The sequence below is a fragment of the Rousettus aegyptiacus genome, unplaced genomic scaffold (genome assembly GCF_014176215.1).
Source record: "Rousettus aegyptiacus isolate mRouAeg1 unplaced genomic scaffold, mRouAeg1.p scaffold_m13_p_1, whole genome shotgun sequence".
Lineage (NCBI taxonomy): Eukaryota > Metazoa > Chordata > Mammalia > Chiroptera > Pteropodidae > Rousettus > Rousettus aegyptiacus.
Genome location: NW_023416284.1, coordinates 36,093,944 through 36,121,333, shown reverse-complemented (window position 1 = coordinate 36,121,333; position 27,390 = coordinate 36,093,944). Strand labels below are relative to the sequence as shown.

General features: G+C 50.6%; 2 protein-coding genes and 1 pseudogene across 9 annotated transcripts in view; 1 reads left to right on the top strand and 2 right to left on the bottom strand.

Moving 5' to 3' along the window:
* Nucleotides 1-309: 309 nt before the first annotated feature.
* FAM151A (family with sequence similarity 151 member A) lies at nt 310-14,159 on the top strand. The gene is made up of 8 exons (XM_016120421.2): nt 310-433; nt 1,498-1,644; nt 8,315-8,467; nt 9,633-9,792; nt 11,098-11,322; nt 12,088-12,227; nt 12,947-13,090; nt 13,489-14,159. The coding sequence occupies exons 1-8, from the start codon at nt 310-312 to the stop codon at nt 14,157-14,159; spliced, it is 1,764 nt and encodes a 587-aa protein (XP_015975907.2).
* On the bottom strand, nt 5,130-5,248 carry LOC118606644 (annotated as a pseudogene).
* ACOT11 (acyl-CoA thioesterase 11) overlaps nt 10,329-27,390 on the bottom strand; it is a 48,563-nt gene continuing 31,501 nt past the window's right edge. For 7 of the 8 annotated variants that reach the window (XM_036234407.1, XM_016120417.2, XM_036234406.1 and 4 more), the window contains 12 exons: nt 27,054-27,152; nt 26,439-26,574; nt 24,498-24,654; nt 23,245-23,364; nt 21,653-21,797; nt 20,176-20,231; nt 19,293-19,359; nt 18,856-18,939; nt 18,089-18,222; nt 16,033-16,164; nt 15,254-15,380; nt 10,329-14,463 (listed from right to left, as the gene is read on the bottom strand). In XM_036234407.1, the coding sequence (XP_036090300.1) occupies nt 14,308-14,463; nt 15,254-15,380; nt 16,033-16,164; nt 18,089-18,222; nt 18,856-18,939; nt 19,293-19,359; nt 20,176-20,231; nt 21,653-21,797; nt 23,245-23,364; nt 24,498-24,654; nt 26,439-26,574; nt 27,054-27,152 (1,413 nt within the window). In that variant the 3' untranslated portion in view covers nt 10,329-14,307. The other variant, XM_016120420.2, reaches the window with a different exon arrangement.

Below are 27,390 nucleotides of genomic sequence, written 5' to 3'. Positions count from 1 at the left end.
CCAGGCAGTGGGAGACAGACAGGGAGTGGGGATTCGGGCCAACTTCCTCTGCTGCCTCTTAATGTGCTCAAAGGTCATACTGGGGGTGGCAGAATTTTCTGCCTGACCCATTAAGATCCTGGGAGGGTGAGAGGAGAGGAGGAGGGCGGGGAGTGGGGAGGGGCTCCACACTGCGATATTCCACCTCTGCAGGAGCTGCCCTGCCTGGGGGAGAACTGGGTGCTCCTGGGAGCTCCCACCTCCCACCTTATCCAAGCTGCAGAGCATTTAAGGACTCCGGGCTCACGGCTTTCTCCAGAAAGGGTCGTCATGGCGTCCAAGGAGTGCTCCAACAATTGGAAAAAATGGGCTATTGTCAGCATTACCCTTGTGCTCCTGGTGTCTGTCATCGGATTAGTCCTGTTCTTCGCGCTGTGGAAGGTCACCCAGCCAGGTAGGAGCCTCCCCACTATGCCATCAGATTGGCTTTTCCCATCACCCATTGTCCCCACAAAGGCTCTATCCCTATAGACAGCTCTGATGGCTTCCTCTCCCACCCCACATCCCCACCAAGACTCACCCCCATCCACACCTCCATTTGCCTCTCCCATTACCAACCACACTAAGACTTTTCCCCAGCAGAAAGTCCCATTTAGCCCTCTTTCCCTTTCTTTCTCCAGGCTTCCATTGTCCGAAGACCACACCAAACCTTGGTCTTCAGCCCAGACCTCCCTCCTGTGCCCCCAGACAGACATTTCTCCTTGGAGGTTACATGGGCATCTCAAACAGCAAGCTGAGCCAAACTCAACCTCACCCCTCAATACCTGCTCATCCTTACTCCTCTCCATTCACACAGAAATCTGGGAGCAGCCTCCATTTGTCTTTCTGCCTCAGGCCTGTCTCCTCAGGCCCTGCACCTTGAGGCTTCTGCCTTCTGTCCTCTATCCTCCATCTGGGCTCCTGGACCCCTGCTGTGGTTTTTCTCTTTCCACTAAGTCTCTCTACCACTAGTGAGATCTTTCTAAACGCTGAACTGACTTGCTGCCCTCAGCACATGCCTAACTCTTTTGCTGGCGTTCAAGGCCATTTGCAACCTGATCACAGCCCTCTTTTCCAATCTTGCCCCACTCTATTTCTCTGCATTCCATCTGTACCAAGCCAATGGCCATCCCTTTAGGCAACCACACTCTTTTCCTAGAGCCAAGCCTTTGCTTATAATGTCTTTTGTAGTAACTTATCCCCCTTTTCTGTCAAATTTATACCCATCTTTCAAGGCCACCTTAAATGTTCCGTTCTCTGTAAAGTTGTCCCCCCCGAAGCTGGTTTGGAGCCTCCTTGTGCCCAGGAGCCCACATATTTCCCTCTCTTGCAGTACTGACTCTGGGGTCTCACTGCCTCTGCTAGAGGGCATGCTGGACACACTCTAGGAGCCCAGAGAGGGAGAGTGAGTAAATGGACGGGAGTCTTAGGCTGGGGTGAGAACTGATGCTAACCCCACCCCTTTGCCCTTCCCTCTAGGCTGCAAAGAAGATGCAGTTTGCCGCCCAGATGCAGACATGCTGGACTACTTGCTGAGCCTGGGCCAGATCAACCAACGGGATGGCCTGCTGGTCACCTGGTACCATGCTGCCAACAGCCAAAAGGAGATGAATGCTGCCCTGAATAGTAAGTTTAGCTGTGAGGACTGGAACAGGCCCGGGAAGGAATGGAGGCAATGGAAGGGGAACAGAGTTGGGGATAAGACGACACTACCTATAAAGGAGCACAGTGATGGGTATCCACACATTTTTGTCACACTCCACGTGAGGAAGTGGGGGCTCAGAGAAGCTAGATGCTATCTCAGGCTGTGCAGCTGATAAGCTCTGAGCCTAGGACTTGAACCAAGTATCTAATTCCAAAGTCATCATGTCCTGCCTTCCCTCCCAGCTACCCCTCCCATGATCTACCAGGTAACAAGGTCCCTGATAAGGAGCCCTTTGTCCTTAAAGCCTAAGGAAGCCAGAAAATGTGAGTTTGAGGCCCAGTGCTACCAAACACGATCTGTAAAAAACCTAGCAAAATCTGAGTCTCCAATTCAAATTATGGCAACCAGTCAGTGATTGCTTACTATAGAGACATGCACACATTGTACATGGATTTTCCTGGGTCTGTAAGCAAACTACTTCATGGGCATCATGTGACAGAAATAAAGAGGGAGCTCAGAAAAGTTGGGTGACTGAAAGTGGCTAAGCCAACATAGGAACCCAGAACTCTGGACCACTCAATGCATTATGACTGACCCAGTTCAACAGAGAAGACAGCCTCTTCAGAACTGGTAGGAAGCTCATTAGAGACTGTTCATGAACATGCTGGTAAACTCTAAAGCAGTAACTAGCCAAATGAAGGGCCTAGTCCTCAAATTTTTTTTTTTACTTCAGAAGACAGATTGCTGGTCCCTCCCCCCAGAGTTTCTGATTCATTGGTTCTGGGGTGGGGCCTGAGAATTTCATTTCTGGTAAGTTCCTAGGCGATGCTGATGCTGCTGGTCCCAGAACTACATGTTCAGAACCCCTACTTAACCTAAATTCCTCAATTTCAGATGAGGAAACGGGGGTCCAGAGTAGGAAAGGGTCCTGTCCAAGGTCATACAGTGGGTCTGAAGCAGGGCAAGGCCTAGGCACTAGGCCTCTGGATCTTATTCCTAGAGGATCACCATGCCAAGGGCCTGGGAGTGAGTGCCTGGGAAAGGTCTACTGAATGAATGAAGAATGAGCGAATGGTTAGGGAGGACTTCTCAGAGAAGGCAGGCTTGGTGGTCAATAGAGGAGAGGCCACCACAGACTGGGCAGGAAATCTCTGGTTGGGAGAATAATGACCAGAACTTAGTGATGGGGAAGACAGAGACCCCTCTCTCTGTTGGAACCAGGCCAGCAAAGGAGGACCCGCCACCCCCAGACTTATTCCATGTCAGTTCTGAGGGAGCAGACAGATCCAGGCAGCAACAACAGTGGGGAAGTGTGGAGAGGCATCCTTAGCATGGCCGCAGGGGTTCAGAGAGGCCCCCAGTCCTGGTTTTCTTCCTGACAGTCTCACCAGGTCACCTGGGTAGGCCCCTGCGAAGGTGGTACCACAGGGGTGTGGACGTTGATGGAAGCCAGTGGTAGGGTTAACCTTGAATATGACTGGACATCCATGTAGAGAGGCGGGGCCAGAGCAAAAGCCCTGGGAGGCTGACAGAACTAGGTTCAGTCTGCCCAAGGTCACACAGCTTTGCAAGTGTTAATGATGAAACTGGAAGCTAGCAGAATGGGTTCAGGCTCTGCACACTCAACTGCGATGCTCTCCTGCCTGGACAGGATGTGTAGGGCTCCTGGTGTTGGGTGGGGGAGCACAGGGTGAGGCGGCAGCTTCCTGTCTGTCCCCTCTGGAGAGCAGCTCTCCTTTCCTGACTGCACCCCCTGAGGACCAAGGCTCCTGCTGTGGCTGCGGGAACCTGAGCTTTCCCTCATGGCCTTTCCTTCTTACCCCACCCAAGCAAGTTGGGTCCCCAGAGTCAGCATCTGAAAGGCAAGTAACAGCTCTTAATAACAAGGGAGAAAATTTTTTTCAGGAAGAAGCTGGACCCAGGTGGTAATTGCAAGGAGGCAGGTTAGGTCCAGAATACATTCTCTATCTGTCTTTAGTCCAATTTGCTAAGCATTTTCTGGGCCCCTGTTTTGGGCCAATCACAGGAGGAAGGTTTAGAAGTAACAAGTGACCCTGTCTTTAAGGGCTTCTGGTGTCTAAAGGAAAGAAACTAGTACAAATCAAAAAGGCAGCTGCCTCAGATTACTCCAGGAATCAGACCTGGATCCAGTCCTACTCCCTCCCAATTACCCCTACCTCCCCCAGACTGTAACTAGTCTCCATTAGGTGGGAAGGAGACTCCTTAGCATCCATTTTCTTGAGTTACGCTGTATCTGCCCAGCTGCTGCCTGTGGTCTGGCTTCTCTGGGCCTCACAGGGGGCCAAACTCTTTGGACCCCACTCTGCATTCTCAGATAACCAAAAGTTAAGATAAGAAAGGACTTTGTATTCAAGCCATACAAATAAAGACTACCTTTATAAAGACCTTCAAGGTTTACAGCATGCTTTTATGTCCACATCCTGTGTTTGTGGCCTGGGGACGCTCATCCCCATTGTGCCAATGAGGAAACCAGCAAGACCCAAGTACTGGGCAGGATGTATAACATGAGGATGAAACAGGACTATGCAAAGTGCTGGGCTCAGGGCTGGGGACTGCCTGCACTCGGCTTCCTTCTCCTCCTGGAAATCCAGACACCGAGAATTTAGAGTAATCTGAAAATTCTGCATCTTTGGGGCAAGTTCTTTTCACCTTCCTGGACCTGAGTTGGTTGATCCTGACTTTTCCATCATTTATTCATTCAACTTTTTTGTTGGTTTGTTTGTTTATTAAATTGATTGGGGAAACACTGGTAAATAACATTATAAATTTCAGTTGTACAATTTTATAACACATGTGTATACTCTATTGTGTGCTTACCACTCAAAGTCTAGTCTTCTTCCTTTGCCATGTATTTGACCCCTTTACCCTCTTTGTCCTTCCCCCACCTTCCTTCCCCCCTGGAAACCACCACACTTGTCTATAACTTTATTTTGTTTTGTTTTGATCGTTTGTTGCTTTTTTTGATATCCCACATGTGAGTGAAGTATAGTTCTTGTCTTGTCCTTTCAGTCTGACTCACTTCACTTAGTATAATACTCTCAAGATCCATCCATGTTGTTGCACATGGCAGTATTTCATCATTTTTTATTGCCGAGTTTTATCCCATTGTAAATATATGTATTACATATTTATTCAATCATAAGGACGATTCAACCAAAGGACACTTAGGTTGTTCCCATGTCTTAGCTATTGAGAATAATGCTGCAATGAACATAGGGTTACAAATATCTTTATGAATAAGTTGTTTTCCAGTATTTCAGGTAGATAAACAGAAGGGATTGCTGGGTTATATGGGAGTTCTATTAATTTCTTAAGGAAACTTTATATTGTTTTCCATAGCAGATGCACCAATTTACATCCTCACTGTTTATTAAGGTTCCCTTATCTCTACATTCTCTCCAACACTTGTTATTTCTTTTTTTTTTTTTTTTTTTTTTTTTTTTTAGGCCTACAGCACCTGGTATTCCTAGGTAGTCTCCCAACCAAGTACTAACTAGGTCCAACCCAGCTTAGTTTCCGAGATCAGACGAGATCGGCCACCTTCAAGGTGGCATGGCCGTAAACTTGTTATTTCTTGCCTTATTGATAATAGCCATTCTAACAAGAGTGAGGTGTTATCTCACTGTGGTTTTGATTTGCATATCCCCTATAATTAGTGATGTTGGAGCATCTTTTCATACATCTGTTGGCCATCTGTATGTCTTTCCAGCATCTATACAGGTCTTCTGACCATTTTTAATGGGATTGTTGGTGTTTTGTTGTTGAGTTATGAGTTTTTTATATATTTTAGATATTAGCCATTATTAAAGATATCGTTTGCAAATATGTTTTTCCATTCAGTTGGCTACCTTTTCATCTTGTTGATGGTTTCTTTTACTGTGCAGAAGCTTTTTAGTTCGATGTAGTCCCATTCATTTATTTTTGCTTTTATTTCCCTTGCCTTTGTCAAGTTCACAAAAACCCCTCTGAGAGCAAGGTCGATAACTGCCTGTTTTCTTCTACATATTTTATTGTTTCAGTTCTTGTATTCACGTCTTTAATCCATCTTAAGCTAATTTCTTGTGCATGTCAGGTACCACCTAGTTTCATTCTTTTGCATGTGATTGTCCAGTTTTCCCAGCACCATTTATTGAAGACATTTTCCTTTCTCTAGTGTATATTCTTGGCTCCTTTATTGAACATTAGTTACCCATACATGTGTGAGTTTATTTCTGGGCTCTGTTCCATTGGTTTGTGTGTTTTTCTGCCAGTACCATACTGTTTTTTGACTATTGTATCTTTCTAGTATAATTAAGTTGGGGAGTATGATACTTTCAGTTTCTTTTTTCCTCAGGATTGCTTTGGCTATTTGTGATTCCATACATATTTGAGGATTTTTTGTTCTGTTTCTGTGGAAAATGCCATTGGGATTTTGATGGAGATGGCATTAAATCTATATATTGCTTTAGGTAATATAGCTATTTTACCTATGTTAATTCTTCCAATCCATGAACATAGAATGTCTTTCCATTTCTTTGTGTCTTCAATTTCTTTCAACAATGTCTTGTGGTTTTCAGTGTATAGGTCCTTCACATTCTTTGTTTTTATTCCTGGGTAGTTTATTTTTGTTATTATAAATGGAATTTTTTTCTCTTTGACACTTCATTGTTAGTATACAGGCACCCAATGGATTTTGGTACATTGATTTGTATCTTGTAACTTTATTGTATTTGTTTATTGATTCTAATAATCTCTTTGGAGTTTTGAGTTTTCTATATATAGAATCATGTTATCTGTGTCAATAGCGACAGTTTTACTTTATTCGCAATTTGGATGCCTTTTATTTTCTTGCCTGTTTGCTCTGATTAGAACTTTCAGTACTATGTTGAATAACAGTGAGAGTGGGCATCTTTGTCTCGTCCTGATCTCAGAGGAAAGCTTCCAGTTTTTCACCATTTTGTATGAGATTAAAGGTTCGCAATATAGCCTTTATTATTCAACAACCGTTTTTGAAGTTCTTCTTTTAGTCCTGGCACCATCTAGGCACCATAAATCCAAGTGGTCAATTCAGATCAGGCCCCGCTCCCTGGCACTTACACTCAGGCCCGTGCTAAACAAGCAGTTTACATGGGGGCCAAGTGCTCAGAGGAGAAACCCAGAAGCGGGCCACCCAACTTAGACTGCGCACGGAGTTCAGGAACAGCCTTCTTGAGGAAGTAATATTTTAGGCCAACACTGACAGATAAACGTGACACGGCCTAATAAAGCTGCAGAGGGAAGAGTGATACCAAGCAACAACTACGTGTCAGAGCCCAGAGATGGAGAGGACAAGACGAATTCAAGCCTTGCTACTTAAAGCATAGGCATCACCGGGGACTTGATTAGATGTGCAGAACCTTGAGCCCAGTCCCAGACCTACTGTGTCAGAAGTTGAATTTTAATAGTTCCTGGGTAATTTGTATGCCCATTAACTGATATTAGAGAAGCTGGAGTAGCCAGAACCTAGAGAATGAGGGAGAGAGGGACTCAAGGCAAGACTGGAAAGTTTGCTGCACCCTGGTCATGTAGGACCAAAAAGAATACAGAAGGAATTTGGATTTGATTCTCCAGGCAATGGGTGGGGCTGTTTTTTGTTAACGTAAGCAGCATGGTCAGGTACATATTTAGAACACTCACTCTAGTTGAGAGAATGGACTTGGAAGGGAGCAGGGCCAGAGGTGAGAGGAATAGTCAGGAGGCCGTGAGCATAAACCAGGAGAAAAGGCTCCTTCTGATGCTAACTGTCTGTGATGTGGCTGCAGCTGGAAGCGGCCCCTCCTCCCTCCTGCCCTCCACAACACTCACTTCCCAATTGCAGAGTGATGCGGGCAGGGTCTTCCAGCATCTGCTCCTCATTGGAAAGGCCTTTTATCAGATGACATCTCCCTGACTGAGTTAACTGCATGAGTTTAAAAGGCAAAAATAACAATGCTTGTCAGTGCCGTCAAGGTGCAGGGAAATGGGCAAGCTTACGCATTTAAGGCGAGAACGTGAACCACAACAATTTTTCTGAATAGTAATTTGATAATATGGGCTGAAAATTACCCTGCATTACTCTGACTCAAATTCCACAAATAGGGATTAGAAGTAATCAGAAAATCAGGATAAAATAAATTAGAAACAATAGGAATGTCTCAGGAATAGGAGGAGGTGGGTAACTAAATTGCAGTATGCCCCCTCAACCAGGCTTTCATAGCACTTTTTAAAGTTTTTTTATAGCATCTTTTTAAATGAGGCAAAAGATTGCAAATGTGTCATAACATTGAAAGAAAAAGATTAAAAATTATAAATGCAGTGTGGTCTGTGTAAAAACTATACACTGACAAAAATGGAGGGAAATACATCAAAATGTGAACTATGATGGAAATGTGGATGAATATTTCCCTTCCTGTTTTTTCGTATTTTCTTTACTGTGTGTGTGGAAAATTTTTTGAGTTAGGAGTTTATTTGAGCCAAATAGAGGATATGTCTGTAAGCAAAATCTCAACAGACTGAAATATTTCCCCGTTTTTCTGTATTTTCTAAGTGTTCTGTAATGAACATGCAATATTTTTTATGAGAACATCGTTTTTTAAAAAATCAGGAACTGACTGAGTTCTGTCTCTTGCACAGGTGACATCATGGTCTTAGAGGCAGACGTCAACGTAGAAGGGCTCAACACAGCCAATGAGACAGGGGTCCCCATCATGGCGCACCCCCCGGCCATCTACAGTGACAACACCCTGCAGCAGTGGCTGGAGACTGTGTTGGCCTCTTCCCAGAAGGGTAATCACCTCTCTTGGGCCCTCCCAGCTCCCCAGTCCTCTGGTCCTCAGTGACCATGTTCAGGGATCGCTCCATTGGGAGGCAAGTCTAGTTCCCATCATGAGTTGCTCATCACCAGCCCAAAGTTCCAGAGGCCCAGGCTCAGGATATTCTAGGCGAGATGAGGGATGTGAAAGGGCAAGTCCAGGGTGTTCTCTCCTAGATACACAGGTGAGATGGGGGCGTAAGCCGCAAAGTGCCAAACATGTGCAGGGTATTCCCTCCTGGCTCCACACAACTGGATATAACACGTTCAAAGCCAAGCTCGGCGCTCCCCCTCCCATATCCCTTTGCCAATTTGTCAATCAAGGCATCACCCTAAAATCTGCCTCATCCCCCACATCCACTCCACTCACGTCTGCCAATTCTAGCCACTAATCTAACCTCCCTGCTTCGGTCCCAGTCACACCATCTCTCTCCTGGACCTCCTTCCTCACTGACTTCCTGCCTCCAAATTCAGTCCCTGTCATCTCTCCTTGACCACCTCCACTACCACACACATGTGAGTGGGCTTTCCAAAAATACCAGTTGTCGTGTCACTCTCCTGATTTAAACCTCCATGGCTCCCCATTGTCCTCAAGATAACATGATCTCCTTAGCCTGGCTTTCACCATCTCCAGCCTCACCTGCCATTCCTAGGCCCTCGCCACCCCGAATAGAACAGGCTTTTGTTCACGCTCGATCTTTCCTCTACCTAGATTTCCCTCCACTACTCAAATGCCCTTTCCCGAAGACTGAATGACCTCCGTCCAGGCTCGGGTGGTTTAGGGCCCTCTGAGCCCACTCTGTCCAAGCATCGGTCCCTTTTCATCATTCCCTTTTCATCAGATGCTTGACAACCCCTACACCAAGCCCAAGTCCCAAGCCCTTACCCGGTTTCTACTAACTCCCCTCAAGGAAGGGGAGCTGACTCTCATGGTGTTCCTTCCTCTCTGGGTTAGTTCTGTCCATCTGAAAGCCTTTCTTCACACTCAGCTGGAATCTGGTCCCTGTCTTCCCACCTCTTCTCCCTGCCCCACCACACACACCATAACTGTTCTCTCTGCCCCACAAAGTCATGTCTTCTAGTTTCTTCTTCCCCGAGCATGAGGAGCCAGTTCCCAAGCCCAGGGCCTCCTCTCCACAGGTATCAAGCTGGACTTCAAGAGTCTCAAGGCTGTGAGGCCCTCCCTAGACCTCCTGCGGAGGCTGACAGATGATGGGAAAGTCCGGAGGCCTGTGTGGATCAATGCTGACATCCTGAGGGGCCCCAACATTCTCACCTCCATCGAGCTCAATGCCACACAGTAAGTGTTCCCCTCTCTGCCCAACTGTGTCCAGCCCTCTCCCTTCAACATTTGGTACAAGAAGTGCTCAGGGGACCTTTTCTGAATTTGCCTCCAGCCACACCACACACTCTAACTCCTGAGCCTTCGCACATGCTGTTCCTTTTGCCTTCAAAGCCTTTATCCCATTCCCTGATGAACTTTTGCCCAGTCATTACCTCCTCCAAAAACTGCCCCAACATCCCAAGCTGACACTCACATTTCCTAACACAGGCCTTATTTCATTGGGGATACTCTATCCCCAGTGACCAGGGCAGAGCTCTGCTTTGAACATGTTGTATCTAAAATGTAACTCCTTGCCAGCCACCCATGAAATCCCAGAACTGCCACCAACAGCCCTCACATACACCAGCTCAATGGTGGCCTTCAGTTTACAAAGAAGGGCCACTTAAAAAGAGAAAGTATCTAATTTGATTCTTAAATAACAGCACCAGGTCAAGGGTATTTACCTACCCTATCCCGCAACCCCATTTTACAGATGAGAAAGCTGACAACAATTGAAGCTTAATTTTTTGAATGTTTATTTGAAGTACTTTAGTTGTAAAATACCATTTAACTCTTACAATGAGAATGAGGTAGCTGCTATTATTATAGGAACTATCTCATCGAAGTTAAATGACCTGCCTAAGTCTAGTAATTGGCGGAGCAAAGATTGAAAGCCAGGCCCTTCTGATTCTAAGCCCCACACCCTTTACTGTCCATTTCCATCCATCTGCCCATCCAACCAGCAGACAATCCATCCAACATCTGTGATTCTCATATCGAGGTGCATTTGGAAAGCAGCAGTTTGAAAAATGTAGTCAACGGCCCAAGATAAATAAGGTTTGTCTTGGAGTATTGAGTTCACGGTTTGAGGAGAGGAAACCGGTAACATTTTTTGCCTATTAAAATTTGCAGCAGGGCAAAAATCTGAGTGAAATTTTAAAATATGAAGCTTCAGAGGCTGTCACAGCAGGCAGAGCCCAAAGCACCACCACCACGGCTCTGGATTCCAAGACCTCTGTTCACATGGGGATGTTTAAGCAGCCCTGCCCAGCCTGAAAGGACACCCTCTCTGAGAATCAAAGAGGTTGAATGAATTGCCCGAGGTCACAATCAGGACCTGAACCCAGACCCCCGGACTCCAAAGGAGTCACTTCTGCTCTTTAGGACTCTGCTTCTGCCCTTATATCATAGACTCAACAGGCCCTGCCACTTCCTAGTACAGTGATGGGAACCCAGAGGCTAGCGAGGCTCTACAAGACCAGCATTTCTGATTCTCTGCAGATTCCTGGCCTTGGTCCAGGAGAAGTATCCTGAGGCCACCCTGTCTCCGGGCTGGACCACCCTCTACTTGCCCATGTTCCCAAACAGTACTTACACCCGAGCCATGGTGGAGGAGATGCAGGGGCTGGTAGGAGCACTGCCACAGAGGGTCACCTTCCCAGTGCGGGCTGTCATGGTACGGGCTGCCTGGCCCTACTTCAGCTGGCTACTGGGCCAATCTGACAGGTATGCTCTCAGCCCCTGGCACAGACCCTGCTCCCACCAAACCCACCCCTAGACACTGATGCCTCCAAGAAGATCCCAGAAGCTCATGCTGAAAGGGTCTTAAAAGAGTCTGGTATAACCCTCGCTAGTGCTCACATCCTCTTCAACATTCCTGCCTTCTGCTTGTTATACTTCTGGTGATGGGTTGTTCACTACCACCTGCCCATTGGTGGACAACTAACTCTGCCTGTTGGAAAGAGTTTATACTGAGACACACAGTTTGCCTCCCTACAGCTTCCTCCCACTGGAGCCAGCTGTGGGCTACGCAGATTGCACCTGCAATTTCTGCCCCAGAATAGTCCTGTAGGGACTGAGGAACTCCCAGCCCCACTCTTGCAGTCTGCTCCCACCTGCCCAGCCCTACCTCCCTGAGCCACTCCCCACAGGAGTCCTGAGGCTGCCCCCTTTCCTCCACACCGACCTTTCCCCCCATCCCCTGTGCCCATCCTCCTCGTCTTTGTCCCTTTCTTAAAACAGGAAATAAGAAACAGGAGGCAGAGCAGGCCATCCCCTCCCTCCTTCCTGGCCTCTGTGTTTAGTCATCATTCCTAAAGCCCCTGAAGCTACTTCTGCCCCCAGGAAGCAGGCAGTGCTCAGGGAGAAGGGGCTGGTGGGAAGTCAGATGCTCAGCCTACCCGGCTGGGGTCCAATTCCAGGCACAGGAGTGGGTCTGAGGACCTTGCAGGGCCCAGGCAGACACTGAGCCTGCTGCTCTCCGCACCCCAGGTACAGCCTGACACTGTGGCAGAGCATCTCGGAAACCGTGTCAGTGGACGATCTCCTCTACTTTCGGGACAACTGCGCCACCCATCAAATCTACTACGACCTCTTTGAGCCTGTTCTGTCGCAGTTCAAGCAGCTGGCCAGTAGGGAGTGGTCTGGGGCGGGTGGGAAAGGGCCATAGGGCTGGATGCTGCACAGGACAGCACCTGGTGGAGCCTGGCACAGCTGGAGGCGTGGGACATTGGAAGAGGAAAACTCTGTGTGGAATAGGGGGGAGGACTTACTTTAAGCACCTATTGTGTGCCAGACCCTGGTATATGCTAAGCTTCATATCCATGAAGCAGAGATTCCATTTTAGATGGGAAAACTTAGGCTCAGAACAGTTAAGAAATTCATACGAAGTCATTTAGCTTGTATGTGGCCCAGCTCAGATTGGAACCCAGAAAATTCCAAACCCCATGTAATTTCTCTTGTAGCATAGTTCCTCTGTGGGTCACCCTTAACGCTTCAGAGAGAAGATCCTCTGTGGTACCTGTTAATCAGTGATCCACATGCTACCTGTTCCCCTGTTCAAACTCCTCATTCCCTTGACCTCAAACCTAGGAGAGCTTACAGTTAAGTCATCTCAAGGGGGACCCATTAGATTCAACATTCTTCCCCTGGGAACCACGTAGGTGAGGGGGAGGTCACAATCCCAGCAACTCTGCTTGGTGGCTATAGGATCTTGGGCAAATCACTTTCTGTAATCTATCAAATGGGTTGGTGGCTGCTAGCCTTACAGAGAACGCATATAGAGCCGTGGCACACAGAAGGTGCTTTGTGAATGGCAGATACTTCATCTTGGCAATTCGGGTCCTTACAGTGAATGCCACGCGGAAGCAAAACTACTACACAGGGGGCAGCCTGATCCCTCTCCTCCAGCTCCCAGGGGCTGACGGTCTGAGTGTGGAGTGGCTGATGCCTGACATGCAGGGCAACAGAAAAACAGCCACAGTTCGACTCCCAGGTGAGTGCGACTCCCCAATGCTCCTAGCTAAACTGAGGCCTTCCTTTGCTTGGGGTAGGGAACTTGGGACTTGGGACTCTGTTATCACGGAAACACCAGACAGGAGGTGGGGGAGGACAGTGCTACCAAGGGTATGGGGGATCCTGGCCTTCAGACCAGTACCTTTGAGTCCCCAGCCACATTGTGCTACAAAAGAAGCAGGCATGTTCCCAGGGCTGAGCCCCTGGCACATTTAAAGCAGACCTTCCACCTAGAGCTCAGACTCCGCAGATCCCAGACCAGAGGCACCAGCTCCTCCTTGGCTGCCCATTACAGCCCCGCCACCCGTTTAACAAGGGCCTCTGACACCCTCATGATAACCAAACTCCAGACACTGTTGCCTTCACCGCCTCTTGCAGACAGAGAAGGCATGATCCTGCTGAACGTCAGCCTCCAGGAGCCTGCAGCTGGAGACCCTGTGCCCATTGTGCATGCCCCAGGTGGCTCTGCTTTAACATTGGAGTCATACCTGCTGCAGCTCGCCACACACTCTGGACGATGGGGTGTCCATTTGCACATAGCAGAGCCCACAGCCCTTCGGCCATCCCTGGCCATACTGGCCCACCTCTCCGCCCTTGGCCACCTTGCTTGGCCTGTGTGGGTTGGGGCCACAGTCTCCCATGGGAGTTTTGCAGTCCCTGGCCATGTGACCGGCAAGGAGTTGCTTACTGCTGTGGCTGAGGTCTTCCCCCACGTGACAGTGGCCCCAGGCTGGCCTGAGGAAGTGCTGGGCAGTGGCTATGGGGAACAGCTGCTCACGGATATGCTGGCGCTGTGCCAGGGACTCTGGCAACCTGTGTCCTTCCAGCTGCAGGCTGAGCCACTGGGCCAGAGCACGGATGGAGTTGTGGCCAGGCTACTGGCAGCCTCCCCAAGGGCCACTGTCACGGTAGAACACAGCACAGCGGGAGGCAACTACACGTCTGTGCAGAAAGTGCTGCTGGCAGCCAGGGCCGTGGACAGGACCCGGGTCTACTACAGGTCCCAGAGTTACCGCAGAGACTTGCTGGCAGATATTGGCAGAAACTGACCACCCAGTCGTGCTGGACTGGAGGACCCTTGGGTCAAGGCTTCCCATCGGGGGAGGCAGGAAGAAATAAATGCCTCCGCCTTCCTCAATGTACCGCATGTGTGTCCCTGGCAGGATGGAGTGGGAGCGACGTAGTCACTGAAGTTGCCTAGAGGGTCTGGAGGCTGGGGGCCAGATCATTCCGGTTGTCCAAAAGGAACTGCTCACAGGCCTTGAAGGTGTTGTAGAACTCGGAGGAGAGGCCAGCCACATTGGTGGTCACGTAGTTGAGAAAGCCCGAGGTGGCCTGATTGTAGTAGGACACCTGCAGGACAGGAAGCCACACTCAGGGAAGCTGGGCTGGGGAGGAGGTGAGCGCCAAGTCGGCATGAAGCAGTGGGAAGTCGGCCTTGCTTGCCTGCTGGGAGGGCAGCAGCCCGAGGTCTTAGAAGACTACACGATTGGCAGGCAATACCTCCTTCGGCCAGTTTCCCGACCCCTCCCTTTGGGTGCCGACAACCTTAGCTTCCTCTGTCACAACACACTGTACTGTCATCGCGTTTCTCCCCTGCCAGCCAGGAGACCCTGGAGGACAAGGACTGGGTCTCCAGAGCCCAGCACAGAATCCTGTTTAGACGAAGGTGTTTTAGGGCATTAGAGACAAGTTCAAACAAAGCCCAGGGATCAACCTGAGAAGCTCATCAGTTGAGTGTATCATCTGGGTAAATCTAGGACCCTAGCGGCAGCTGTGAGCCAAAAGGAGCTGCATAGCCCATCCTCACTCACTCTCGGCCTGCCTCCCCCACGTAGTCTGATGGGCCCTGGGAACTATATAAAGCCTTCTTAGACAAGAATTTTAGATCAGAACCTAGGCCTTCTGCTCTCAGTGTCCAAATCTTTTTCCCAAGACCCGGCAGTGGCCTTGGACTTATCTCTGCACAGGACCTTAAGGCTCACTTTCAGCCTGACATGCAGGCTCCCCAGAGCTGAAAGGAGAGCCAGCTGGTAGGGTTGGGGGCCTGGGGATGGAACTGTTAGCCAGGCAGCACTGAACTCTACAAGCACATGGATTTGGGCTGGATCCAGGTGGGAGACGGAAAGGGGACACGACTCACCTTGGTCAACTGGTCCCCCTCACGCCAGAAGCAGAAGCCTGAGCAGAGAGTTTCCCCACGCCTATACTCTGGCATCTCACGGTGAGTGGGCAGTGTAACCGACCTCAGTGCAATGACATAGGGATCCCTGGAGTGGAAGAAGGGCAGGGAGGGGCACGGAAGGAGAAAGTAAGGCTTTCTTGCCCAGCCCCTCCCCCCTGCCCCAGCATTGACCCAGGTTTGGAGACACCCTTGGCACGGAGCGTAATGCACATAAAATCTTAAAGGCCCAACTCCTGGCTCTGGGCCAGGCTGGAGAGAGGAGGCCCCTGTGTGTTAGCAGCATTGAATTTGCCAGAAACCAGCATGAGTTCACTGGGGATTTTCTGGAAAATCCTCCATGGCGGATGCTCAGGAAGAAGCAGTGGGCTTTAGAATCTTCATGCTTCATCTTTCTGTGCCTGTCTCTAGCAAAAGTGAGGCCGTCTGTCCTGGCTTCCTCACTGGCAGTTGGCAGACCTGCCATCCAATACGGGGCTTTCAGAGGATGGAGGCCAAGGAGGTGCCAGATAAGAAATGGCCTTGCCACCCCAGGGACAGATCACACTGCTTTAGAGCATAAGTGATCAGTGGGAGGGTGAGTTCCCTTGTCCCCCATTTTATCCATAGTATAACCACAGCAGCCCAGAAAAGCCAAGTGGTACCTGGGGTCCCACAGCCAAAAAGCAGAGCACTAACTCAACTGATGTCCTCCTTGGGGAGCCCTGCCCACCTCCCACCCCGAGCAGTCAGGCACCCACCCATTGTCACAAGGCTTCCGCCGGGAGGCCAGGATCACAAAGTCCTGGGGCTTGGCATCGCCGCAGAGGGCAGGGCTGATGACGTGGTAGATGGTATCATCCTCATCCACCTGCTGCACTAGCTCCACGCTCCTGTTGGGAGGCCCAGAGCCCAAGGGTGTCACGCTGGCTCCTTGTGTGAGAGCACGTCTGGCTCAGCCTTCCATGCCTCAGCCTCCCTGAACAGATACCTAGGGAACAGTTCAGCCCCTACACTGCTCAGCAGGGACCACAGTAGAGCAGGAAGGCCCAGCCAAGGTGCACGCACACACACACACGAGCACAGAAATATGTACACAGACAAATGCAGACACACACTTGTGGGCATACCTCCATCACAGACATGTGTTCAGACACTACCATGCATACACAGACACGTGTGTCTACATGTCTGTGCAGGTGCACATACCCCACACAGGTATGATGATGTACTGGCTGTGCTGAATATTTAGTGAATGTCTGCTGTCTTCCAGGCACTTCTCTAAGTGCTTCACATGTACTATGCGAGAAATCCCACAACAGCCTAGGCAGCAGGTACTGATTGGCAGCCCCATTTCATAGAGGAGGAGCTGCAACTTGGAGAAACAACCCGCTCACAGCCACGGAGCTAACAGAGAAGCAGGGCTGGGAAGTGCAGAGGCTGTTGGGTGCCATAGCTGTGCCCCTCGGGCCTGGACACACTGCACACATGCAGGCTTACATCAAAACACGCACACACACACACAAGGATATCCACGCAGAGGAATGCATGGCCATGTCTAGATCTGCCACCTTCTCTGCTTTCCCGCTCACCCTCAGAGGCTGCCTCAGAGCAGGGCGGCTGTGGGCAGAGTGGGGGGAAGCAGTCAGGGGCTCCCTTTCCCCTCAGGCCACTCCCCCACAATCCCATCAAGTATCAAGATTCGAACTGGCCTTTAAGGCCCACATCAGCCCATCTCCAAGAAGCCTTCCTACCATAGGCACAATCTCCCCAACCCCAGCATTCACCACCAAATCGCCTCTCAGACTCCTTCAATGGAATTGCCTGCAGGCCTGGGGTCACCTAGACCAGGGCTTTTTAAAGCGGCATAGCCCTTTTTGCAAAGAAACTTTAAGCAGAAAGCCCATGTATAAACAGCAACAAGTAAACTTTCTCAGGTGAGGACAGACAGGGATAGGAAGGGGAAGGCCAATTTGTCAAAAATAAGATGACCCACTCAGTGAATTTCTAAATGCACAGGTCCTCCTGGATAAACTCAGAAATATAAGCTTTTTGTAATAAGCCATTGGAAAAATGATTGAGTAGCATGTTGGTATAACATAAAATAATTTCAAAGATTTTTTAAAATATCAATTCCAACTTAACATTCCCATATTAAACCCTGAAATTTTGGCTGTTTTCCAAAGAACATATTTATCTTACTTTACTAAATGCAAGAAGATATTCATATGAAGAATCAGTAAATTTGGGGAACAAATGTGTTCATAAGAATAAAATATTCAGTCATTCACTGCATTCAAAAAGAACATATTCGTGTATAAATCTATAAGAACTGGCAAACTTGGTAAATTCAGCAAACTGGCCATTAGTTGGCCCGAATTAGGAGGTGGTCCCACCCATTCCTTCAGCCTTCCAACCTCCAGCCTTAGCTCCTGAAACTCCTTTGAACACAGATCGAAAATCACTGATCTATCCCTGAGTGCATTCCATGACTCATCCCTCAAATACCTATTTTAAGAGGAGGAAAACTAAGGCCTGGAAAGGAAGTGACTTGCCCAAGGTCAACAGCTAGTTGGGCCAGAAATAGGACCAGGTCTTCAACTCCAAATCCGGGATCAGTCCCTTCCCTAGAGGCTCAGAAAACCCCTGACCTTGACACTCACCTAACATGTAACTACAGTCTGACACCCCGTCCCTGGCTAAAGATCAGCAGGGGCTGAGCATAATGAGGGACAGCTCAGCAGGAGGACACCTGAAGGCCCACCCTCCCCACCAGGCCTGAGAAGGGACCTCCCGAAACTGTGCCCTGGCCCTCACCGGTAATGCTTATCCCACTCAGGCCTCCGACGCAGGTCTGAGAGCAGCAGGAAGGCCTGGGCTGTATCCACATGCACCAACATCTCCATGTGGAAGGACAGGTACTTGTCGTCCTCCAGAGTGTACAGGCGGACCTATGTGGGACAGAATAAGGGTGGCCTTATTCCTGTAGCCCCTCCCCAGACTATGCTAGGTCGTGGGGTGGGCTGACTGGGATGCTCGAGGCCAGAGTTGGAAGCTCAGGGATCCCACTGACTTGCTGTGTCACTGAACAAGCAAATCAACCTCTCTGAGCCTCAGTCTCATCCCTATGAAAATGGCTGAGAGCATTCAGCACAAGTGGACAAGATGATGTCTTAAGCAGTGATGGAGGCAACAATGGAATGGATCCCAAGAGCCAAGCACCCATCCAACCCCCTAACGTCACAGGTGGGGAAGCAACCCATCCCAGACAAGAATGGCAGAGCTTGTCTTCCCTCGGCTTGTTCACCGGCCTCCCATCCTGGCGTGACTCACAACAGAAGCAGCAGAAGGAGCACAGAGGAAGGAAGCAGCTGGGCAGAGAGCAGTGGAGACGAGAGATGGGGGAAGGAGAGAATTCTCTGCTCTAGGCCCTGTGGGCTCTATGTTTCTATAACGGGGTCGGTTTCATGATCTCATCCCATTCCCTCTAAGAAATCCCCCTTTTGACATGAGCGGTTTGAGAGAGTTGCCTGCAGTCACCTCTGGTGGCTCAGAGGAGAAATGGTGGGTGAGTGATCAGCTACCTGATTGATCTCTGAAGACAGCACCCAGTTGTCTTTGGCCACAAGCATCTTCAGGGAGGAGACATTGTTGTAGCTCAGGTACACCTGGATAGGGCACACAGAGAAGCCTCGCCATCTCCCCTTCCACTGAGACCACACTGGGGTTGGGGAGAGGAACTTAGATCATGAAGGAGGGTGGGTACTGGGTTTTGGGGAAGGAGGCCCAGGCCTGGCCGGACTCGCCCAGTGACCCTGGACAAGCTGCTCCTCCTCTCAGGGCCTCAGCTCCCTCCTGACAAACAGGGACACAGGAAAGCCTTTTACTAACTATACCAATCTTGAGTCACTAGCATCCTGCCCCCTTCAGGTCTACCTCCAAACCCACTCCAACAACAGGGGAAGGTTGGGGGTGGCCCTGGTGGGCCCGAGGACTCTCCCCTCAGAGAAGAGTGTCTTACCTGATTGCTAGGGTCCCAGGGGACAGAGAGGGGCATCTCCGTCTGCTTACAAGACACAATATACTTCCTAGGAGAGAAGGAAGATGACAGCCTTGGTCCCTTGGGAGCCCATCTCTTTGAACAGACTTTACTGCAGGCCCACTGTGTGCCAGGCCCTGTGCTCAGCTCAGCAGATGGGAGACTCCTGTCTGACCAGGAGACTGGACACACAGCAGCAGGAACATACAAACTCAGTCAGAGGCAGGATGGGCCAGGAGGATAAGGGTGCCGGGTGAAGGCTCAGTGCTCCACACCCTTGCTGAGCTAAAGCGACTTTGCCCTTACACCTCAGTGTCCTCATCTATGAAATGGGATCAGTAGTCACAGCTGCCTCAGACGGTCACCATGAGAACAGTGCTCGGCCTATGGTAAATGCTACATAAATCGCACTTGTAATAATGGGTGATGGTGGTGATCCCCAGAGTGTTTACAGCTCTTTCAAGTTTGTAAAGTGCTTCCTTAGCAGTCATTCACACCTGGGTTTGCGTCTTGAGCAATCACTTCTCCTCTCAGGGCCTTTCTTTCCTCATCTGCCAAACAGGCATCGGACTCAACGGAAGGAACACAAGATTTAAAATTGGCCAGATCCAGCCAGGTCCAAATTCTCACTCTGCCAATCATTCCTATCTGTGTGCCCATGGCCACCTAATCTCTTTGTCCTCAGTGTCCTCATCTGTACAATGGGACAGTTAGACCACCGTGGAGTGAGGCCGTATGGATGTAAAGGGCCCAACCGATGCCCAGCACAGGGGCACCACTGAAGAAATGCAAGTCCCTGAGACCAGGGGAGCAGGTGGACAGCCTTGAGCCCCGTGTCTCCTCCTACTGCCCAGCCGCAACTTACCTGTCCAGGCGGATCTTCTTCCTGGCACTGGCCTCTCGGTACCGCCGCTCACCATCCTAGGGAGAGAAGCAGGGACAGACTGTGGTGCAGACAGGACAACCAACTTGTCCCGCACTCCTATTACTATCACACACACGCGCGCGCACACACACACACACACACACACACACCGCCCCCACAAGGGCCCAAAGAGAGCCTGCAGCCCTAAAGTGGAGTTCAGGACTCCGGGACAGCCAGAGTCAGAGCAACCTGGACAGGAAAGTGTTAGGTCACTGAGCTCCAGCCCCAGCTTCCCTTCAGACTCTCTGAGGGACTCTGGGAACACCGCCTGCCCTTACCGAGCCTCAGTTTCCTCCTCCATATAAGGGGATCCTAAGGGCACTTACAATGCTAATAAGAATCCACATTTATTAAGCACTTGCTATATACCAGGTACTATTTTAAGCACTGTCCATGCAAAATTTCATCTAAGCCTCATGGCAACCCTCTAAGGTTGGGACTAGTACAATCCCTATTTTACAGAGAAGGAAACTGAGGTACTAAAAGGTTAAGTGGCTTGCCCAAGGTCACAGGGGTAGAAGTGAAGCCAGGATCAGAACCCCGATGACCTTACTCAGAGCCCGTCCTCCTTACCACTACTTCTGATGTCTCCCTACTTGTGAGCATTGAATGGCAAAGGCCTGAAGGACCTTGGGGACTGTACGCTGTTCCACCTGTCTGCCAGACTCCCCACTCACCACTCATCACCCACTCTTGACCGCCCAACACCCAGCTCCAGAGCAAGGGCTTTTCACGGCCTGTGCTCAACCTTGGGAGGTGGCAGGCAGGGCAGGGACCTTCCCAGAGAGCAGGAACTGCCTCTCCAAGGTCACTCTCTGGCTCCTCAGAAGCGAGCCAAGGCCTGGCCCATTGGAGGCATGAGGAGCATCTCATAAGGGACGGCCTTTGAACCCAGGCCCCTGACTCTCCTCCCTGTGCTCCTCATCCTCCCGTCGCCATTGTCATAACACTCACTGCTTCCTGAGCACCTGCAGGCCTTAGTCAGGCACAGGGTCAGTGACCCATAGACACTCCCTAAAGCCTCGTCAGGCAGGGACTGCAGATATGCCCACTTTACAGATGGGGACCGAGAGCTCACAGAGGGGTACTTGCTAGAACATGGCAGAGGTGGTCCCAACCCATATGTGACTCCAAAGCCCACTCTGCCGGCCCATGAATGCCTGTTACTACCCGATGAGCCGGGCCCACATACGTAGTCCAAACTCTGTCAGTCAGAACAAAGTGTCCATCTGGCATAAGGGGCATCCCTGGGCAGGGGAGGGGGGGCTCATACCAGGACACTCAGTGTTGGCTGTGCCCCAGCAAAGGGGCAGGCCTGGGCCCATCACTCCTGGGGCCTGTCAGGGGCTGGCAGGCCCTCCCCTGGGGCAGAGAGGGAGGAGGGTTGGCAGTGGGGCAGGGTCCTGCCCCTACTCACCCCGGGCTGGGGCCGGATCCAGGGCAGCAACTGGGGCTGGTCATCTGCATCCAGGACCACAAAGGTCATGAAGGCGCTGTTGATGTGCCTCCGGTGGGTCTCCGCCTCCTGGCGGTAGGCCTCCACGGACACGCCCACCTCCATGCTGAGGGGAGGGAGGGCTGCTCTCATGCTGCACAGACCTTCCCGAGGCCATGCCCCCTCTCCAGCACGTGCACACACACATATGCACGCCTGCACACTCCTGCAGTGCCCCCCGCGGTGGATCAGAGTCCCACTGGCAGGAAACTCAGAGCTGTTCCCTTTCCTTAGTGTTTACAGAGCACCTACTGCATGCCCAGCCCTATGCCAGTCCCTGGGGACACAGAAAGGAATAAGCCTGTCTGGCCCATATCCTTGTGGGCTAACAGCTGGGGGAAGGGGCAACAAACATATATAAAATATGTAATGATAACACGTTCTGAAAATGAAAATATGTTATGGAAGGACATAAGCAAGGAGGTGGAGGTGCGAAGCCTTATTAGAAAAAGTGTCCATTATACACACATTCATCAGCACTCCAACAGCTGTGATCCTGACAGCTCGGTGGTGGCTGTTTCTGTGGTTCTGACTGTCTTTATTAATTATAAAATAGCGGCCACCACCATCCCCCTCATTTAAGAAGGTCTATGCTCCCAGAATGTGAACGTTATACGATGGAGACACCAAGACGTAGACGAGAACAATAACTTGCCCAAGGTCACACAGTAGTCGGAAAGAGACTCTAAATCAGAAACAAGGCCTTGCGGCTCCCAGTTCAGGCCTTTTGCCCTGCACAGCAGCAGAGTGTGTGCTGGTCAGACTGTGAATAATAATGACAACAACAACGACAACAACAATGATAGCAGCAGTAATGGTTGACCTTCACTGACCATTTTCTCTGGTATTCTACTAGTAACACTTCATCGAATCCTTACAACTATAAGATAGTTGTGATGAGCCTCATTTTACAAGTGAAAGAACTGAGGCTCAGAGGGGTTAAGTAACTTGCCCGAAGTCACACAGCTGGTAAGAGGTGAGCCAGACTTAAACCCAGGCAGCCTGGCTCAAGATCCTTCTCTTTTTTAACAACTACACCACAATTTTTGAAATCACCAGAAAAGATAGGTATTTAAAGTAAGCTTTCCTGGGAGTCAGCATCAGGATTCATTCCAAAGGTAAGGAAGGGCTCCTGGAACTAAGCGTTGTTTCAGGAAAAGGGTGGAAAAGGGTGGGAAAGGGTTTGATAATGACAGAGCACTGGCAAGAGGTGGCCCTGTGATCCGAGCATCCACACTGAGGCGGGCCCAGAAGCAAGAGCTGGGAGGGACATACTTAACACATGCTGTGATCCAAAACGGCAGGAAGCACAGAGCTGGGGCGCCCAGAGGAGGGGACATCAGAGCTGACTCTTGGTGACTGTGAAGGGACCTGGCAGCAGGGCAGGGTTTAGACTTCCTCTGCAGGGCGAAGGGTTCCTGGCAGGTTTGCTATAGGGTCCCTTCTCTAGTTAGAAAGAGCCCTCAGCCCTGGGGCTGGGGGCAGGAGGCAGTCCCCGCCATCCCATCCCTTACCTATGCTTGAAGGCGTTGTTCACAATGGCCTTGAGCACCAGGCGGTCCCCAACCTGGGATGGGCCACGGAAGTGGAACATCTCAATGGCCTTCAGCGTAGGGTAGGCACGACACAGCCGGCTGGAGGAGGCCAGGGGTTGGGGGGAAATGGGATAAATACCCCTAATGCTTCAGCCACTGTCTTGAGTCATTCTCCTTCCCAGCCATCATTTCCAGACCCAGCCAAAACCACACGCACTGCCCTCTGGCACACCTACTCCCATCCAACCCGGTAACAGTTCTGCCCAGAGGAACAGAACTGAAGTCCCATTTCACAGCTTAGAATACTGAGGTTTATGTGCATGGCCAAAGAACAGCTGAGTTTCGGTTGACAGGAGGAAGCCTAGGGCAGGGCTTGAGGTAAATCCCTTCCCCGTTTTCCCTCCAACCTTTATACCTTAGCACCTACTGTTCCTACTACCCGGAAGCCCTGCGCTTACCCAAAGCTACATCTTGTTCAAGGCCCAACTAAAGTGCTCTTCCTCCAGGAAGGCATCCCTGACTATATGGTCTCTGATACCTTTGTGACCTTATGGCACTCTGCCTGGGCTGTCCAAAAGGGCATTGCTTATGCACTGTGTCCCAACCATTAAACACATAGGAGGAGCCACTGGAGCCCAGCTCTGAAGGGTGAGGAGGAATTTGCCTAAGGAGGGTGTGGGTTGGGAAGAGCACTCCTGGCAGAGAGAACGTCCAGCACAAAGTCATAGAGTTATGAGAGCATCAGTTAGTGAACATTGGTCATCATAATTATAAAAAATGCCCCGACATTCAGGGTAGAACGAGCCCAGACTGGTGCGGAGGTTGTAGAAGAAGGAATTATTTTCACATCTAGGGAGAAGGGAATAGTCAGAAAGGCTATTGGAAAGGGGAAGGGCTAAGGACTTGATTTGCAGAGAGTGTAAGAAAAAGGAAGAGAGCCACAGGGCCAGGTCAGGGGGAGGCCCTGGTGCCAGACCCGGGGGCTTGGCATTTCCCGGACAGGAGCTGGGAGCTATGGAGGGCTTTCTAAGTTGAGGAAGGAATGAACAGTGCACAGAAAATCATGCTTTCTGGTTCTCTGGGTCTAAACATCCCAAGTTACCTTACCAGAACAGCCAAGCTTCTGAAGCCTCGAATCCCAACACCAAGCCTGAGTTTCTCCCCAGAGGGAGCTGGCTAAGGGAAGAAGGAGAGCAAAGAGGAGAGACTGAGGCAGCACACTCTCCCCTCACCTGGCTGCAATGGTGGCCACATTCTCCATCCAGGCCATGATCTGGCCCCCGAAGGTATTGCCCTGGTGATTGGCATGGGGAGGCAGGACCAGCTTCACGCTCTCCACACGGGTCTTCTCGGCTGGCACCATGTGGCTGCAGTCTCTGCTTTCCAGATCTGACCAGGGAGGGGCAAAGGGAGGGAAGGGGGAGGTGAGAAGGTTCCCAAGGGCAGACACTTTCATGGGCAGCCTGAGACCCACCACCACCACTCCACCCCACCCATATTCTTTTATTTACTCAGTACCAAGTGTGCTGAACCCGGATGAGGAATGAAAGGAAACTGGATGAGAGAGATGAGACTGGCAAGGAGCAAGGGACAACAGCTTTGAGACAAGACACATGTGGGTCTGAACCTCTGCTCCACCCCACACAGGCTGTATGCCCTTGTACAAGTCAAGTAACCTCTCTGAATCTCAGTTTCCTCATCTATAAAGGGCAGATGTCATACTCTCAAAAAAGATAGTTCTTCCCTCCCCCTGCCCTGACATGTCCCATTCCTCAGGGCATTGGCATGAGGACATCCTCAGAGGAGAGGCCAGGAGGTGGGCAGGGCCCTGGGTGTCAGGAAAGCAGATGCCGACATGCCCTACCCAACCCAAGGAGGTGCCGAGCATCTCTTGCCTCCCAAGGAGAAAAACCTCATCAGGGAAGGCACATCAAAGGCAACATTTTGCTTGGCTTGCAGACTGCTCAGAGATGCCATAGGCAGGAAGGAGGGGCTGTTAGGGGACTGAGCCAAGGTCTGGAGGCAGGATGGCAGGAAACTCACAGGAGCAACCAGGCCTTGGCTTAGCTGGAGCTGAGAGCAAGTAAAGGGACAGCACCGGATGAGGCTGGGCGATCATCCCCTGGATGCCCCACTAGGGCATCTGAACTGACCTTGAACAGAAGGACTGTCAGGACAGAAGGGATTTAGGAGGGCTGCAGTGAAATGGACGGCTCCAGGGGCCTCGACAGTGATAGGAAGAGCTGCCCAGCCACAGCCCCAAGAGCCAGCGTCAATAGGACACACAGAATTTGGAGAACAGCCCACCGCTTTTACCGAGGTTGGCTAGTTCCACCTGCTCCCTCCCCACTCTGGGCAGCTGAACTAGCCTTGATTTGTCTTAAAATTTCCTCCTTTAGGTTTCAAAGAAGACTTTACATCCTAATGTTCTAGAGATCAGTGAGCAAATCCAAGGTCACCCCTCTGGGCCCTTGCCTAGCCTGTGCCCTGTCAGCAATACCTTTCTTCATCTCTCCACCTGTCAAAATCCTACCTGTCCACAGTAGATCCGAGTGTGCTGGTATAGAACAATCTCCAAGATGCACTTTTAAGGGGAAAGAAGCAAGCTACAGAACAGTATGTCTAAATAATACACACTGCTAAAAACATGCAAGGACTACTTCCAAAGATGTCCAAAAATGAGGCACAATGGGAGCCTCCGAGGGGTGGGGCTAGGTTCTGGGGTAGGAGTCTTGCTTTCTACTCCCTCTCTATCTCCATGCCTGTATCTATATCTACAACAAAACCTACATCAATCTCTATCTATCTATCTATCTATCTATCTATCATTTATCTATCTTATCATCTACCTACTTATCTATATGCTTTCAAAAAATCCTAGTGTCTTCAAGGCCAAATTCAATACTACCTTCCCAAATACCTTGAATCCCAGAGACCTAAACACATTTTCTAGCTGTGTCCTAATTTCCTCCTCATGGCTTCTGGGAGCTGGTCAAGACACCCAAACACTCCCCTTTCCCTGAAAGGGACCTTGAGGCAAGAGGGCTAGCCAGGCCTGAGGCCTCCAGTGGACGGACATCCCAAGGGAACTTCCTTCCTCCTGCTCAGAGGGTGTCCCGGGCAGAGGGAGACATGCAGGGTGCCAGCCGCCCTGCTCATGCCCAGCCGCTCACCACCCTGAATGGCACAGTTGGCCAGGAGGTCATTGATGGTGTCTGCGTAGACAAGCCGCATGCGCCGGCGCTCTGCTGCCACACTGTGCTCCGTCTTCTCCTCCTCCGTCCTCGGTATGATCTGCTTCAGCTTCACCTGTGAACAGGGTGGGTGGAGCGCGGGGTGTTCCCTGAGATAGCACCAAGGCCTATGCCCCCAGCAGCCATCTCACGCCTGGGGCTGCTGGATACTTATAAGTCTTTATCCTTCTTTGTCCCTCTCTTCCTGTCTCAGTGTTGACTGATACACCATGTTCATCCTCCAAATGTCCCCAATCCTCCTTGGCAAAAGCAGAGGATGAGCAGAGGGGTCACTGCAGTACCTGAAGAGGAATGTTGAGGCCCAAAGAATCCTCATGTGAGAGGCACGGGGAGAGGTGGGAAAAAAAGAGAGAGGGCGGACGCCTGGCGTCAGATCCCAGAAGTAGGTGGGCCTTACTCTGGGGGCTGTGGATTCCCTGCCACTCTCCCACCTTCACCCCTCCGCCAACCCGCAGCCTAACTGCCTTGGTCCAAGCCCGCCAAGACAGGCACAGGTGGCCCAGCAGCACTGAACAGCCAGGTGTAGACACGTACCTTGGAGAACTCCCGGTGGGCTACAAAGGTGGCCAAGGCCTTGCACACGTTCCACTGCTTCTCAGAGCACAGATCCTCAGAAGCCACCTGGATGCCCACCTGGAGAGGAAGAGCAGGTAGAGGAGTGAGGAGGGAAGAAGAAGAGCTCAACAACCTGAGGCTCCTCAGCCCAATGAGACAGGAAGTCTCACCTTAGGTCTGGCCTCTGCTATTTCTGTATCATCCACCAAGTCTGGGAGGTTGGAGATCTAGAATATGTTCTGATTCTGGCCCTAGCTCTCTGGGAACCTTTGGGCAAGTCACTTCCCTTCTCTGAGCCTCAGTTTCCTCATTTGTA